The sequence below is a fragment of the Euwallacea similis genome, chromosome 21 (assembly GCF_039881205.1).
Source record: "Euwallacea similis isolate ESF13 chromosome 21, ESF131.1, whole genome shotgun sequence".
Classification (NCBI taxonomy): Eukaryota; Metazoa; Arthropoda; class Insecta; order Coleoptera; family Curculionidae; genus Euwallacea; species Euwallacea similis.
The window spans coordinates 485,195-499,610 of NC_089629.1; the positions used below are offsets into that span (position 1 = coordinate 485,195).

General features: G+C 33.6%; 3 protein-coding genes across 4 annotated transcripts; 1 reads left to right on the forward strand and 2 right to left on the reverse strand.

The window, feature by feature from the left end:
* Nucleotides 1–254: 254 nt before the first annotated feature.
* Nucleotides 255–4,946, reverse strand: GCS1 (mannosyl-oligosaccharide glucosidase). 2 transcript variants are annotated; one of them, XM_066400652.1, is made up of 11 exons: nucleotides 4,575–4,946; nucleotides 4,157–4,314; nucleotides 3,205–3,382; nucleotides 2,803–2,947; nucleotides 2,558–2,748; nucleotides 2,319–2,509; nucleotides 1,791–2,262; nucleotides 1,373–1,506; nucleotides 1,132–1,320; nucleotides 859–1,058; nucleotides 255–804 (listed from the first exon to the last, which is right to left on the reverse strand). In XM_066400652.1, the coding sequence occupies exons 1-11, from the start codon at nucleotides 4,800–4,802 to the stop codon at nucleotides 416–418; spliced, it is 2,475 nt and encodes an 824-aa protein (XP_066256749.1). In that variant the 5' UTR covers nucleotides 4,803–4,946; the 3' UTR covers nucleotides 255–415. The 2 variants fall into 2 exon arrangements, with proteins under 2 accessions (XP_066256749.1, XP_066256750.1); XM_066400653.1 differs by lacking the exon at nucleotides 4,157–4,314 and having other exon boundaries at nucleotides 4,575–4,730.
* A 199-nt stretch (nucleotides 4,947–5,145) lies between these two features.
* On the forward strand, nucleotides 5,146–7,342 carry LOC136415847 (chromobox protein homolog 1-like). The gene is made up of 4 exons (XM_066400701.1): nucleotides 5,146–5,288; nucleotides 5,367–5,502; nucleotides 5,844–5,986; nucleotides 6,050–7,342. The coding sequence occupies exons 1-4, from the start codon at nucleotides 5,279–5,281 to the stop codon at nucleotides 6,256–6,258; spliced, it is 498 nt and encodes a 165-aa protein (XP_066256798.1). The 5' UTR covers nucleotides 5,146–5,278; the 3' UTR covers nucleotides 6,259–7,342.
* On the reverse strand, nucleotides 7,336–11,385 carry egr (TNF superfamily member 12 eiger). Its single transcript, XM_066400690.1, has 5 exons — nucleotides 11,099–11,385; nucleotides 8,227–8,333; nucleotides 8,060–8,174; nucleotides 7,661–8,008; nucleotides 7,336–7,603 (listed from the first exon to the last, which is right to left on the reverse strand). Exons 1-5 carry the CDS (start codon nucleotides 11,348–11,350, stop codon nucleotides 7,343–7,345), a joined length of 1,083 nt encoding a protein of 360 aa, XP_066256787.1. The 5' UTR covers nucleotides 11,351–11,385; the 3' UTR covers nucleotides 7,336–7,342.
* Between the last annotated feature and the right edge of the window lie 3,031 nt (nucleotides 11,386–14,416).

The window sequence follows — 14,416 nt, forward strand, 5'->3', positions numbered from 1 at the left end:
AATTCCGTTATCCCAGAGATCTTTAAAAAGGTGTTACAAATTGTCCGTCTATAACTTGAAAGAGGCTATTTAAACGCTCTATTTAGAATTTCAATAGGTTAAATCGGAAAAGGGAATTGATAGATATAGTTTTAGGGAATAAATACTATATACGCATCTTCTTTAGTTACGCACTTTTACAAGGTTTGGGTTTGATAATATTTGCAAACCCTTGCTAACTCTAAAGTATATTGTACAATAAACAAACTACCGTATTTAGTACCAAAATTTATTGATTTAATACTTAGCTGATCACTTTGAAAAACCTTTCTAAAGGCAGTTGAATTCTTTAATTTTAATTAACAAAAATCATTCAACATTCTTGTACATTAGATCAAAGCAAGCATCTAATTGACTTATAGTACACAAATTTGAATCATTCAAACCGCTCACTCATCAAAACAACAGTCAAAGCCGTCCAACCAGTAAACGGTCTGCATCCACTACCCTCCCCGGTACTATCATTGTATTGTTCCCAGCAGTACCCCGACTTATAGTATTGTTTAATCACGTTATCAATCACATTACTTCTCAGTTCCTCGTACACCTTCTTAGCTTGGGACTGATACGGTCCTTCAATACCGCCATAATGATAAAGGGCTTTTATAGCCAAGAAATTCATGTTAATCCAAATCTGTCCCCTCCAATATGGAGGATCATGTTCAGTGTTGCGTTTCATATAGAGTGGTGAGGTTTTGGACAGAGAGCGAAGTCCGTAGTTGCTCCACATCAAATTGGAGTTTCTTATATCAGAAAGGATTTGTCCTAATTATTGATATAATTAATGAGATTTAGGAGTTGCGTATAAAGAGATGTTACCTAATTTTGCAGAAGTGGGGTCTAAAAGTTGAAGTAAAAAAGGGAATATGTTAACATAACCGAATACTGAATCTACCAAGCGGTATTCTGGTTGCTTGAGAACCTCCCTCACCATTTCTAGGTTTTGGTTTTCCTGCCTTGGCAGGGGCTGAGGTCGTATAAGTCTAACGTCATCTGTGTGCAAGCCATAGTCAGCATACCTAAAGTAAAATCGACATTGATCAATTATTTTCACAAATCTCTCAGTTTAATTATTATGCTTACTACACTAACCTTTTCGAAAAATTGGACCAATGCAACCTATCCATCAATTCGTTATCCAACAGATAGTTTGCTGTTTGTTTGTATTTACTAAAGGATTCCCTCCCTAAAATGTATGCCAATCGAGCCATTGTGTTAGATGCTACAGCCATCCAACAGTATAGGTCAATATGTCGCTCAAGATCGGAAGGATGAGAAGCTCTATAAGATAATTTAAGATTTATAAAACAACACAATTTTCTTTCTTGCTAACCGTGGATAGTCGTCCAGTCCCGAGGTTAAAGTTTTAGGATTCAATTCTCTGTTGGTTAAAGAATCACGTCCCCGCCATCTATAAGAGCCGGCAAGTAGGCCTGTTTGTGTGGTATTAAACCACTGATACCAAGCCTGAAAGGTAAAGCCTATAGGTTCATTGCAAAACTAAACAAGTTCATTTCAGTGCAAAATTGAGTTAATAGTAGATTTTACTTCATAATATTTCGACAATGAAATTCTTCAAAAATTCCTTTTTTTAATACATTTTGATTAAAATAGAAAATTAAAATTGAGATGGAATCCAAACTCAAATTAACGTGAAACTACCCGCTTAACTGTTACCTTTAATAACTTTGTTAAAGAAGAATTCCTATTGGAGACGATTTATTATAAAATCAAATCGTTAATAAACTTACTTGCAATCTCGGATACATTCTTTCCAAATGCTCTAATCGTTCGTTGGTTAAATCCTCCTCGTATCTATCCAAAATAAAATGTAAAGTGAGGAAAAAGGTGGGCGGATTCGCGTTGGTATTCCTCTGTACCACGAACTCCTTGGGTACTTTAGCCATCGCCTCCATACCCAAAATTTCTTCTCTTGGAATCCATCCTTCCACATTCATTAAATCGAACCAGTGACCCATGATATCCAACTGTAAATCCAAATCCCATTGGGAAATTAACAACCCGTGAAATCCTTCATCCCATAAGAAACCTCTAGGAAAAAAGCTACGCGATGGCACGCCAGTGAAAAGTGGAGCTTTCCAGTAATTGACCGGTTCTTCTGTGTAGAAACTCTGTACTAACGAGGAACCGTAAAAATAGCCTATGCCACCGATCATGTTGCTCAAGGCAGATTGAGCAAACTTGATTTTATCTTCTGAAAATCTTAAGAGATAAAAGTTAGAGAATACATTAAAATACTTATAAAATGCAAATATTACCCCTTATGTTTTAAACCGAAGGTATCTTCAAACCGTTGGTTAAAACGGGCTTGATGCCATTCTAATGCGTTCGAATAAGCTTCTCCCATCAATTTGTCATGTCTATTGACTACAGACTTTGATTCAAAAACCACATCCACAGAGAAAGGTAATTTTGCGGTCACTTGCGTGGCCACGAAGTTAGGTTCTTTCTAAAATTTTACAATAATTTACAATAATAATAATTTAAATCAACTTACTTTATGATCTTCCGGCGAACGTATTTCTCCCGCTAAAACAATTCTCTTGGGAGATTTAGGGTCGGCTTGAGCTAATCTTAAGGAAGATATCACAGTTTCTTTCAGTAAGTGAAGTCCTGGAGCGACAGTGCTTAGAAACGATTCATGGTCAACATTGCCTTCATGTGAGAACAGGGTCATCTTAAAGTTACCTGTTATAGGGAAAAAAGTTGTTTAGCTAGCACATAAATAAGATTTACTGTTACCTAACGTAGAAGTGGCTCCCCTGATTCCAGTTATATCTGTATTGGAATTTGTTGGAGAGATAAATCCTTTGGTTTCACTATCCAAGGCGGTGTACCAAATTAATGATATCTGCTCGTCTTTATGGACTAGCTCTTTGTATTGGGGCTGAAATTTTAATTAAAAGTTATTTTTAAACTCTTAGTTTTAAATCAGAAATTCATACGGCTTTGTAAGGAAAGATTATTTGAAAAACGCACATACAAAACAAACAGGACGTTAGATTTTTTTGTTTTTTTATTTGCAGTGCTTCCAATTTTAGAGATATACAAGATTTGTCGCATAAGTATGAACAGAATCCTACCACTTTCTTAAATGATATACACCTCATATTTAATCTGTTATTGGTGTAGTTGCATATTTACCAAAACTTCTGCTGATATTCTGGCTGTCCATTCACCTCCATTATCACCTCCCAGTCTTTTAACAAAAGAAGTAGTTAATTTGAATGGTCCATCTATAATTTTTTGAATTCCAAAAGTGTTGCCATCATGCTGTTGCCATCCATATGAATCCAAATTATCGCTTTGTTCACACCAATGCCTACCAAATGAGAAACACAAAATGCATATTTTTACTGCTTCATATATGCTATTCCCACTTATTAAAACAGTAGCCATGGAATATAGAGATTTTTTCCATGTATAAATAACAGGTAATGACAATGATCAAGTTTCATAAATGAATGTAGTTAAAAATTTCATAAATTTGTCAGATTTTTTAGAAATGTGAAACATTGTTTAATGCTAAGAAATATAGTACATACCCAAAACACTTTGACATTATTGAATTACTAATTAGATTTATTTGTCAAGTTCTACCACTGTCCATTATTTATACAGGGTGTTCCGGACTGATGGTCAAACTTTTCAGCAAATTATTCTACTAGCCATTTTAGGGAATAATTTTCCTATAAAGTTTTTTAATTTGGATCCTTCCTTTCAAAATATTTGAGTCTCAAAATAACGAAAAATAATCATTTTTTTCTTGTTTCTTAAAAATGGTTGCACTTAGAAACTTCAATTTGAACAATTGCATATGAAGATTCTCCCCTAAAATGGCTGGTAGAATAACCTGTTAAAAGATTTGATAATCATTCTGGAACATCTTGTATAGAAAAAAAAACATCTACATTCTATGGCGCTCCAAGATTTTTAATAAGGTTAAATAACATATAGGTGTTGTAGTAGGTGTCCCAAAATGTATTAACATTACCCAAACAAGATGAATTAAATATTTTCTAAAAATATATTTTAAATAAATGTTAGAAGTTCTCAAACAATCTAGTAGTATTTCTTGCCAACTACATATACATACCTAATTCCATCACCTCCAGGGCCTAATCTACCAGGAAAATACCACATTAAGCCTGTAACCAGAGATTGGGGATCTCTTGTCTTAAGACCAAAATATACTCCGGGTCTGTAGGATCCCCAAAACTGGTCAGGGACTTGAAGGCCAGTTTTAACAATTATCTGCAATTAAAGTAAACAAATATAACCATTACGTTTATTAACAATAAAATGAGCTTCCTGAAAATTTATGGTTGTGAGACATTAGATAATAATTTTCTTGCTTAGTATTGGGGTACAAATTTACACCTTGTAGGAACATATAATGGGTCTATTAATAAGTGAAGATGAAAGTTATATAATAACATACTATTATGAAATACTCTGTGCATTATTTTAGTATCATACAAAATCATATTGGATACCATAGCAATACAACATACCTTTTTGTTGTCATAAGGAGTGTTGACTCGTGTCTGAAGATACCCCATAATACCAAAAACAACTGTAACTCCTAAGACTGTAACGAAAGCTAGCTGTTTCCAGTAGGCAAAAATACTCTTTGGTTGTGGAGTTTTGTCCTTATGGGAACTGCTACCATTGCTGCTACTGCTGTTCCTGCTTTTAGTTTCTTTATTGGTCTCACTTGCATTTTTCCGCTGCCGTGCCATATTATTGACGAGGTGTTTTCGAATAAGAGGCTTCCTTTAGCATTTCATTTATTTAGATATCTATCGCTCCACAAATATTTTAAAATATTGAAAATATTTAATTTTGATAAGATGATAACAATTGAGGTTAGGTTATGTCGGTCTGACTTTGACAGCAGTTTGCGTTTGACATGAAGCACAATAATTGTTCAAATGGAAATTGCAGGTTTAGAAAGTTGCTTCATCTACCAGGTGAAAAGCTAAGAATTTTCTTCTTTTGATTAATAATCCTTTTACAGCATTATCTCCTGTAAGCAGAAATTGTACAAGTTTAAATGTGGCTTTACCACATGTGTGCAGTAAAATCGCTTTATCACACGCTTTGATTTTATGGCACGCCGGTAGGGAAAAGTTAGAACTTGGTTAAAAGCAAAAACACAAACAATAAATGTAAATATAAATAATTCACAAGTGACAAAAACTTAAAAGAGGAAAACATGGTGAAAAGTACGTATGATGTTAAGGAAGTGTGTATTAGCAGAACATAATTCCATGCTTCATGTTATCCACATATACCTTTCATAGCAAGGCAGAGAGAAGATGGGCCTCCTTGTGGAACAGCCGAACAACCGGCTGAAGAATTCTCAGTTGAAAAAATTCTTGATAAAAGGACACGTGAAGGGAAAGTGGAGTATCTCTTGAAATGGAAAGGTTACAGTGAGTAAGTCTACTTCAGTTGGTACTTTTATTTTAAAACATAACTTGAAAAAGGGCATTAATGAAGTAAGTGCAATTACTCACCTGCAGAATGCGATTTCCCAATTAGTCCAAAAATGTTGAAGTTTTTTATTCATTTATTCAATATATTATGTTTGACTCACATTTCAAAATTAAATCTAATTTTTTGGTTATAATTTCTTCAATTATCTGTGTTGGTCTATGGCTACATATGCTCAATATTATTCTCTATCTATTTGTAGTAATCAGTTGTATATTTTTCAAAGTTAAATCGCTTAAAATTGTTGCCTAGAACAAAAGCAATTAAGACCCTGCAAATTTCAGTGATGACAATACTTGGGAACCTGAGGATAATTTGGACTGTCCAGACTTAATCTCTGCCTATGAATCTCGATTTGAACTAACTTTAGCTGATGCTGAAGACAAGAATAAAGGGAAGAATATTACTGAAGACAACAGACCCAGAGGTATATTAGAAACCTGATATTAATTATTAACAACTAGGTTTGTCTACTATGTGTACCCTGCAGGATTTGATAGAGGTTTGGAGCCTACAAAAATTGTTGGAGCAACAGATGCAAGTGGTGAACTCCTCTTCCTCATGATGTGGAAAAATTGCAAGGAAGCTGATTTAGTTCCTGCAAGCCAAGTGAACCTTAGATGTCCAGAAATAGCTATAAATTATTATGAAAGTCGCAAAATGTGGTTCACAAAGGAAACAGTTATTGAGCTTGATTGATTAAGGTCAGTTTGTATATGCAGGGTGATTCAAAAGTACTTTATTTTTGTTTTCTTAACAAATCTTGAAACTGACAAACCATTACCAACTTTATATTTTTAACTGGAACGCCCTGTATATTGTTCCTTAGAATAGAATATAGAGATAGAATGCAAGTTAAGTTGCAGATCAAGATTGCCTTGGAAAATAATAAGTTTGGTTTAATTACATATTAGGTTTGTGCATTATTGCTCAACTTTTTATACTGTCCTGTGTTTGCTGCACTACAGCATTCTTTTTTACAAATTTGAGAGAACTTGAGGTATCCTCTACTTTAGTATTCAAATTTAGTGCAATAATATGATGAATTTGCTGCTCTAGGTTTTGATGTAGGACATCTAGTTCAGAACATATTCCATTGTCCACATTGTCAAGAATATACACAAATGTCGAATTATTATTTATTTCCTATATGGGTATCACAAGTTCAAGTAAAAATATAGAGATTGCGCAAGTGGAAGAAGGACCGTACATGATTTAATATCCCATTGATAAAGACCAACAAAGTGTCACGAAGGCAAGGAAGTCAATGCTAATTTAAACATCAAAGTGGAGATTTTGCCCATTTCGTTGGTTTTTCTCAAGGGTATGTAAAACCGCGGTCTTTCTCTCAATTGCACAATCCATATGTTTCTATTTGAACTGGAGATACCTGTATACTTTAGTTTGTTTTTTTTGTTCATCAGGGCAGATATAGATGCGCATTTGTGTAACTTGGTCTTGCATCTTCCATCAATGCGTTTTATTTTAACGCATTCCTATTTCAAAAACGCTCGTAAAACAATCTTGAGTATATAATTTAAAGTACATGCCCCTGACAATCAATTTTAAAAACCATTTAATTTCAATAATAATGCTGGTTAATTCATTCTAAACAAAATAAAATACGCAATTACATTGCAAAATGTTACTCTTTATTTTAACATAGAACTTACATCCCTCCAGATCATCTATACGTACTGTACTATCAAGAAGGGTTTGTCTTTAATTATCTATAATTTAATATTTATGGCACAACTTAGTTTTTAAAAATAAAACCTCGGTTTTACGATCTAATTTTAATGTCTCCTAACTTTACTACCCCAAAGAATGATCTACCTTGCTCGAACACTGTGTAATGATTACCGAAAATGTCTTCTAAACTTATCCTGTCATTCTCTGCAATATACTCAACTCCCGCTGTATAACAAGTATTCCCTTTCTGAATTCCAACTCCAGAATGCATCTGAACAGTGCACTGCAGAATCATATCATTGTTTATGAGCACTCTATACCCATTCGAATCATGTTCATCCAAATAGTAAATCTGGAAAATGATCATATAAGTATTTTACTTTAAATTTTAGCACTACTTTTGTTCAACCTGAGCATACACAAAGTACATTCCGGGCTCTTTAATCGTTAAATACCCACGGTCAAATTCAAAATGGGTCATCATACCGGACCTTTCTACCCAACGGCTCGGTTTCCAATCCACAAAAGTGCGATGAGGATGCCTCAAATGTCCATTACCATTAAAATTATCGTGAGTACCCAAAATGTAAGAAGAAGTATCTCCGTTTAAATGTATGGAAGGCAGAGGCTTAATTCTGCCGGTTCTTGGATGCCTTTCGTCCAAGAGTTGCATTCTAGCACGCGATTTTCTGGTTATTACTTCCTCATCTCGTACAATTGGGAACTCTGCTTCTGATGAAACATTAGATGTGTAACCCTAAATAGCAATATTTTATAGAGTGAATTCTCAGTTATCAAACATGCGAACATCAGAGTCTGATGACCCGTAACTGGTCTTCTCAACCATTTGCCTCGATGAGTATTTAGTTACATTTACTTCGGGTTTATTAACGTCTCCTTTTTGACCTGTTTGAGACGATTGACTACAAATTCGATGTGTTTTACGTATACGGAAACATGAATTACCAAACAAACCTTGGAGAAGGATCACCTTTTAGGTCATAATTATGAATCCTATTGTCCGTCTGATCATCCAAGATATCTCTACGTTGCCTGGTCGATGAATAGAGTTTTTCAGATTGCTGAAAGGGGTCACAGAATAATTAGCAAACTAAAAAATATATTAGGCTTATTGCAGAAAATATCTGATGCTATTTTGTAATGTTTTTACTGAGTGTTCTAGTAAGGTCCGTCAAAAGACACAAGGTAAAACGTTTTGCTTCAAATGCGAGCGGGTAGTAATCATTTACGTGTAGGTTTATGAAAAGGAGTAGATTAAACTTGTATGGCCCAAGTAAGAAATCTGATGCGAAGCAGAAAACCTTTTTTCGGTCAAGGGCGTAATTCTTTTTTCAGTCCATGTTACGTATCACATTTTATGTAAAAATGATTGACACATTTTTAAAAATATCAAAAAATATATTCCAGAACAATTTTAATTTGAAATTTTTTAAAAATCCTTTATAGTTTTAATAACTAACAAATATCCTCTTCCCAATTTTTACACGTGATAGCATTTGACGAGCCTTGTATCGTTAATTTTACATTTCTTTCTAATGTTTTTTATAGATCCAAGAAACGATTCTTATTATAATAAGGTCGGGAAAAGGCAAAGCCCTAAGGGGCATCCAAATATACAGGGTCCTGCAATAGTTCGTCAGGCTTCCTTAGTCTCTACAAGAATAAAGTTAACAATTTTTTTCTTTTGCAGAATTACACACATAAAGGCATATTTCCAGAAATGATTTTCTAATGTACAGAGTGACCCTAAAAAGTGTGACGACATACAACTTCGTTATTTTAAATGGAACCCTCCAATTTTTTTGCCATTTTCGGATTTCTCGTTAAATTTTAAAGTCAGTTTATGTGAGGTATACCATCTTTAAAATTTACCGTTTCCGAGTTATTTGTAAAAATTTGAAAAATTTAACAACTGCAAGGTTCCACAGAAATCGGTATTGTGCGCTAACCGCTGTGAATGTCGGAATCAATTTTCTGGAGCTTAAAGAGGACCTATTAAGCTAAGTTTTGACGTATTTTGATTTTAAAAAAATCCTCTACAACCACTGAAATGGGCCTCCGAAGTTGCACGACTTCTAACCTCAATAACTTGCTTATTTCAAATGGAATGCTTCAGTTTTCTCGATGGCATTGTGTTCAGAATTCAAAAATCTACAACTTTTGTTAACATTGCCCTATCCCTAAAACCAGCCATTTCGGAGTTCTCGAAAATTGCCCCTTTTTGACCTCTAAGTGTTTTGATAGTCATAACTCCTAAGATCTCTAATTTTTCTTTCTCTTCTATCAACTTTTTAAATTCAAAAATAAAAAAATAATTACTATTAATGACTACTACTGCTAACTAATTTTACATTCACATTAAATTAAACAACATAACTTCACAATTATTAGCCTAACAATTTCATCTTAAAAGATATTCAAAATGTCTTCCACCTTGTTCAAGACATTTGTTGATTCTAATATGAAAGGATCTATCCACGTTTTGGAGCATTGCAGGTGTAATTGTGGCAAAGGCGTGAATAATTCTTTGAGGCATGTTGTCCTGTGTTGTCGGAGGTTCCATGTAAACACGTTCTTTAATATAGCCCCATAAAAAGTAATCAGGTTTTGTTAAATCGAGGGACCTTGGAGGCCATCCAACTGGTCCACCCCTACCAATCTATCGATTTTCGAACGTATTATCCAATAAGGTTCTAACTTGTGCCGAAAAATGTGGAGGAGCACCATCGTGTTGAAGCCAAATGTTCTGTGCCTGAATATTTATGGGTAATTAATTAATCATATCAATCAACTCTTCTTTTGAAAAATTCATGAGTTTGAACAAGAATATCCGTAAATTTTGAAAGCAAAGACAAATAAAAATCTGAAAACTTCGAAACTATTTATTGTCTTGTTTCCATGACAACCATAAACTGCAAATTGTGATAAGCATACTTCATCAGCTAGAGAAGATCTTAGGAGTTATGACTATCAAAACACTTAGAAGTCAAAAAGGGGCAATTTTCGAGAACTCCGAAATGGCTGGTTTTAGGGATAGGGCAATGTTAACAAAAGTTGTAGATTTTTGAATTCTGAACACAATGCCATCGAGAAAACTGAAGCATTCCATTTGAAATAAGCAAGTTATTGAGGTTAGAAGTCGTGCAACTTCGGAGGCCCATTTCAGTGGTTGTAGAGGATTTTTTTAAAATCAAAATACGTCAAAACTTAGCTTAATAGGTTCTCTTTAAGCTCCAGAAAATTGATTCCGACATTCACAGCGGTTAGCGCACAATACCGATTTCTGTGGAACCTTGTAGTTGTTAAATTTTTCAAATTTTTACAAATAACTCGAAAACGGTAAATTTTAAAGATGGTATACCTCACATAAACTGACTTTAAAATTTAACGAGAAATCCGAAAATGGCAAAAAAATTGGAGGGTTCCATTTAAAATAACGAAGTTGTATGTCGTCACACTTTTTAGGGTCACTCTGTACATTAGAAAATCATTTCTGGAAATACGCCTTTATGTGTTGTGTAATTCTGCAAAAGAAAAAAATTGTTAACTTTATTCTTGTAGAGGCTAAGGAAGCCTGACGCACTATTGCAAGGCCCTGTAGATTGAAACTATTTTCAAAGTAGATTTTTAATTAGCTTTGAAATATCTATTCTTTTTGTGATTTCATCAACTCTTCTGTATCTTATTCTTTTTAGGAGATACCGATTTTGAAAGTAACCAACCTGTGGCAAAGACAGGAAGTAGGATTTCCAATGATAAGTACAAAATAAAAAAGATTTGGAGAGTTAAAATTTCAAATAATAGCAACTAGCAAATGATTTCTTACGTTATGTTGACTGCATCTAGCAACATAACTCCTTAATTCTTCGATTTCAGCCTTCAGTGCAAAAATTCTATAGGAGTTAAATATTGTCGCGGAACTCAACACTAAAAAACACACTACACTGACAGCCATTAAGGTGTTTATGTGTATTTCTTGCGCCCGATCTTTCATGGTGACTGCTCTCTGTGAGACTAAAGCCAGGCTGCAGCCAGTACTATCTACAATATTGCCTTGCTTATCTTTCAGCCAGCTCATTTGAGTCGAATCAATTTTGGTCCATCTTTTGTTAATGTTTATTATTGGTTATAAGGCAGAGCCCGGGGTCAGATTCACAGAATTATTATAGTGCTTTCAATTCTTGGAAGATGGGTAATGAAGTATTTCCGTGTTTATATTAGACTTTAAGAATGGAACATAATATATATTTCAACAGGGAAGTAAACTGATTCCGGCTTGTTGAAGAAAGGATATTGAATAAAAAATGGAATTATTTAAAATATGCTTATTTTGTAAATTAAGACTATTTATCTGAACAATTTGGTGAATTATAGTTATTCAGTTAAGGTTAGTTATTATTTTTGAAAGGCATGAAAATATGTTGATTTTTAAAATTTAAATGTGGGGGTTAAAACAGGGAGATTTTTGTCAAACCTGGACATCATATATAATATATTGAAGAGAATATTGAATAATTTTAAAGCGCAATTAATTCTGAAAATTAAGGTTGCTTATCTGAACAACTTGCCGAATTAAATTAACCGTTCGAGGAACCCAAGTTGAATCATAAATCTTTTTAAATTAATCCTTTAAATTGTTTCAATGGACTAGATTAAATAATAATTGAATTACACGATCATGTTGTTTCATTTCTTACTCGTTCATATCCAAAACAAATATATTGATCAATGTAAAGTACCTAGAAGTTTATAGTGTTTAATCCAGATATAAGCAAAGTATTTAATGGATAAATTAATGATAATTATTAAAAGTCATTCTCTCACATTATTCTCTGTAAGTGTCTTTAAAAACCCTAAAATGGCAGATTTCAGTGGGTGTAGATAACTTAAAAATTCTTTTCGTTGAATAACTACAGAGAAAAACCTAAAGTGTTTTGCACTGAGTTTAAAAGTTTACGTTAAACGTAAAATTTTAGTGAGAAAATATTCCTCATTTTGCGGAAAATCTGTAATCCTCAATTCGCTCATGGCGCAAAGTTCTCCTTCAGGGACGTTGTTCATTATATAATAATATCAAATCAATATAAAATCAATAAATAAATAAATTTAAGAATACTTATTGATAATAGTATATCAAATAAGAAATTTTTTTTTTCTGCGTCGGATAGACAAAAAATAATTATATCATTCTATTTGAAAAACTGAAGTTGTTGGTGGTTGAATATTTCCATTTGACAAGTATCAGAAAATTGATATTTTAGACAATAAATAAAAAAATCGTAGTTGCTGTAGTAGTCTATTTTCTGCTCTTTGAAATGAAAGAAACCCCAAAATTTTATCTCTTTTACTTTCCTTGATTTTGGACTTTTTCTTCAGTTATGTATACGTCAATTTTATTATAAATTGTCTAATAACTTGTGAATGGTACGAATTAATGCTTCCATATGCTTAATGAACTGATATTCATTTTGAATAAGGAATCCAAAAATGTAATAATATACAGGGTGTTCCATTTAAAATAAGTAAGTTAGTGTCAACTTCCGGTATAAACGGAAGTCCGCCATATTTGAAAATAATTTTAGAATGTGCAGCACTTAAATCGAAACACAATTTATGAAATAATTTTTTTTATATCTCCATTGGTTTGGGAGCTATCTCTAGCTATGTGTCTATGTTCTAGCTGGGGTGGAACGCCCTGTATACAGGTACAATACTATACTTTGTCCACAGTCAAACATCTGTACTTTCCGCAAATGCTAAAAATCCATTTAAATAATACGGTTAGAAAAAGTCGTTGTTGTTTACCTTTTAACGCTAAATTCTAGTACTAAACAGGCCATAAGTGAATAAACTTTTCTTGCTTTTCCAAGGCCTTTCTCGTATTCTTATTTACTTTTAGGGCTTCATTGATTTACACATAATTGATTTTGAGTAGAGCTTCTAGCTAATTTAGCTTTAAATCACTAAATAATTAAGAGCGAAATCTATAACATTTTAACTATTGTCGGTGCATCATCGCGTCAAAACATGAAATTCCTAGGCCTACTGCAACCTGACTTGTAGGGCTTACTGTGTGATTTGGCGGCCGTTATGCACATGGAAGTTTAATTAGTCCTATTACGGAAGAAGGTTTATATGTATTTGCGGGGGCTTGGAGCGTTTCGTGCTTATTACTAATGGAGCGTGATGGAATATACATTATATCACGTTGGATAACATTTGTTGCACTGCGGCTTATATCACTTGTTAACAAACATGTAAAATGTACATGTTCTTATAGTCTTATAGAATCGTGAAAAATTTTTTTCTCAAATTTAGACACAACGCAACAGTTTTCTTTATTAAAACCGGTGACATTACACGAGTTTAATTTTTCACCTAATTATGAAATTAAGACTGGCACCAGAAACAATAATATGGCTGCTGGTTAGTTACGGTGCGCCCCTTAAAAAGAGTTCAAATTTCTGACCTTTTTCTTCTGAATTCTTCATCGTAAGTAAAATTAGAAAAAATCATGCATAAAACTCATTAAGAACGTCTATTTTATATAACTCGTGTCATATTTGCAGGACTTCGCTTCGTTCTGCAAAAATTTACTCGTTACATAAAACCATTTATTTCCTAACGGACTATATCTGTAAGTAGCTATTTCTAAAATGTTTCTTTCAGTAACATGAGCCATCAATAATGCAAAAAATCTCTTATAGCGCGGTAAAATATGGACAACATACTACCACACTCTTCATCTACATCAAATAACAGGAAAATACAGTAGTATGTCGAATGCAATTTGGAAGGAAAAGTGCATGACCAATAAAATTCATTCGTGCGAGTGGTTTCTAAAACGTGTCAATCTATTATTATAGCCGTTGGCGAATTTGTGAGAAGAACGATGCCATAGCACTCGTTCCATAGTCTTTGATCGGGACTGGGGGATGAGTAGGTAGGGGTGAAGGGGTCAGCGCCGGCATCAGTGACGGGGTTCAAACAAAACAAATCGTCAATTTGCTACGAGGGATGAACAATATTGTATTGCAAAAGAATTCATTAGGTGTATCCCTCGACTGAAATACTTTTTTTAATGTATATAAAATCACTCATTAATGAAATGAAATTACAAGCTCTAGTGGTCTACTTATCCTTT

Excerpts from the sequence above, each read along its gene's own strand:
- GCS1 (XM_066400652.1), bottom strand. The coding sequence starts at position 4,802 with ATGGCACGGCAGCGGAAAAATGCAAGTGAGACCAATAAAGAAACTAAA. Across the intron at positions 1,321-1,372 it reads GGACTGGACGACTATCCACG|AGCTTCTCATCCTTCCGATC; the intron begins GTTAGCAAGAAA and ends ATTATCTTATAG. Across the intron at positions 1,059-1,131 it reads TGGTCCAATTTTTCGAAAAG|GTATGCTGACTATGGCTTGC; the intron begins GTTAGTGTAGTA and ends ATTTTACTTTAG.
- LOC136415847 (XM_066400701.1), top strand. Across the intron at positions 5,503-5,843 it reads AAATGGAAAGGTTACAGTGA|TGATGACAATACTTGGGAAC; the intron begins GTAAGTCTACTT and ends TGCAAATTTCAG. Across the intron at positions 5,987-6,049 it reads TGAAGACAACAGACCCAGAG|GATTTGATAGAGGTTTGGAG; the intron begins GTATATTAGAAA and ends TGTACCCTGCAG.
- egr (XM_066400690.1), bottom strand. The coding sequence starts at position 11,350 with ATGAGCTGGCTGAAAGATAAGCAAGGCAATATTGTAGATAGTACTGGC. Across the intron at positions 8,009-8,059 it reads ACGGGTCATCAGACTCTGAT|GGTTACACATCTAATGTTTC; the intron begins GTTCGCATGTTT and ends ATTGCTATTTAG. Across the intron at positions 7,604-7,660 it reads TGTACTTTGTGTATGCTCAG|ATTTACTATTTGGATGAACA; the intron begins GTTGAACAAAAG and ends ATCATTTTCCAG.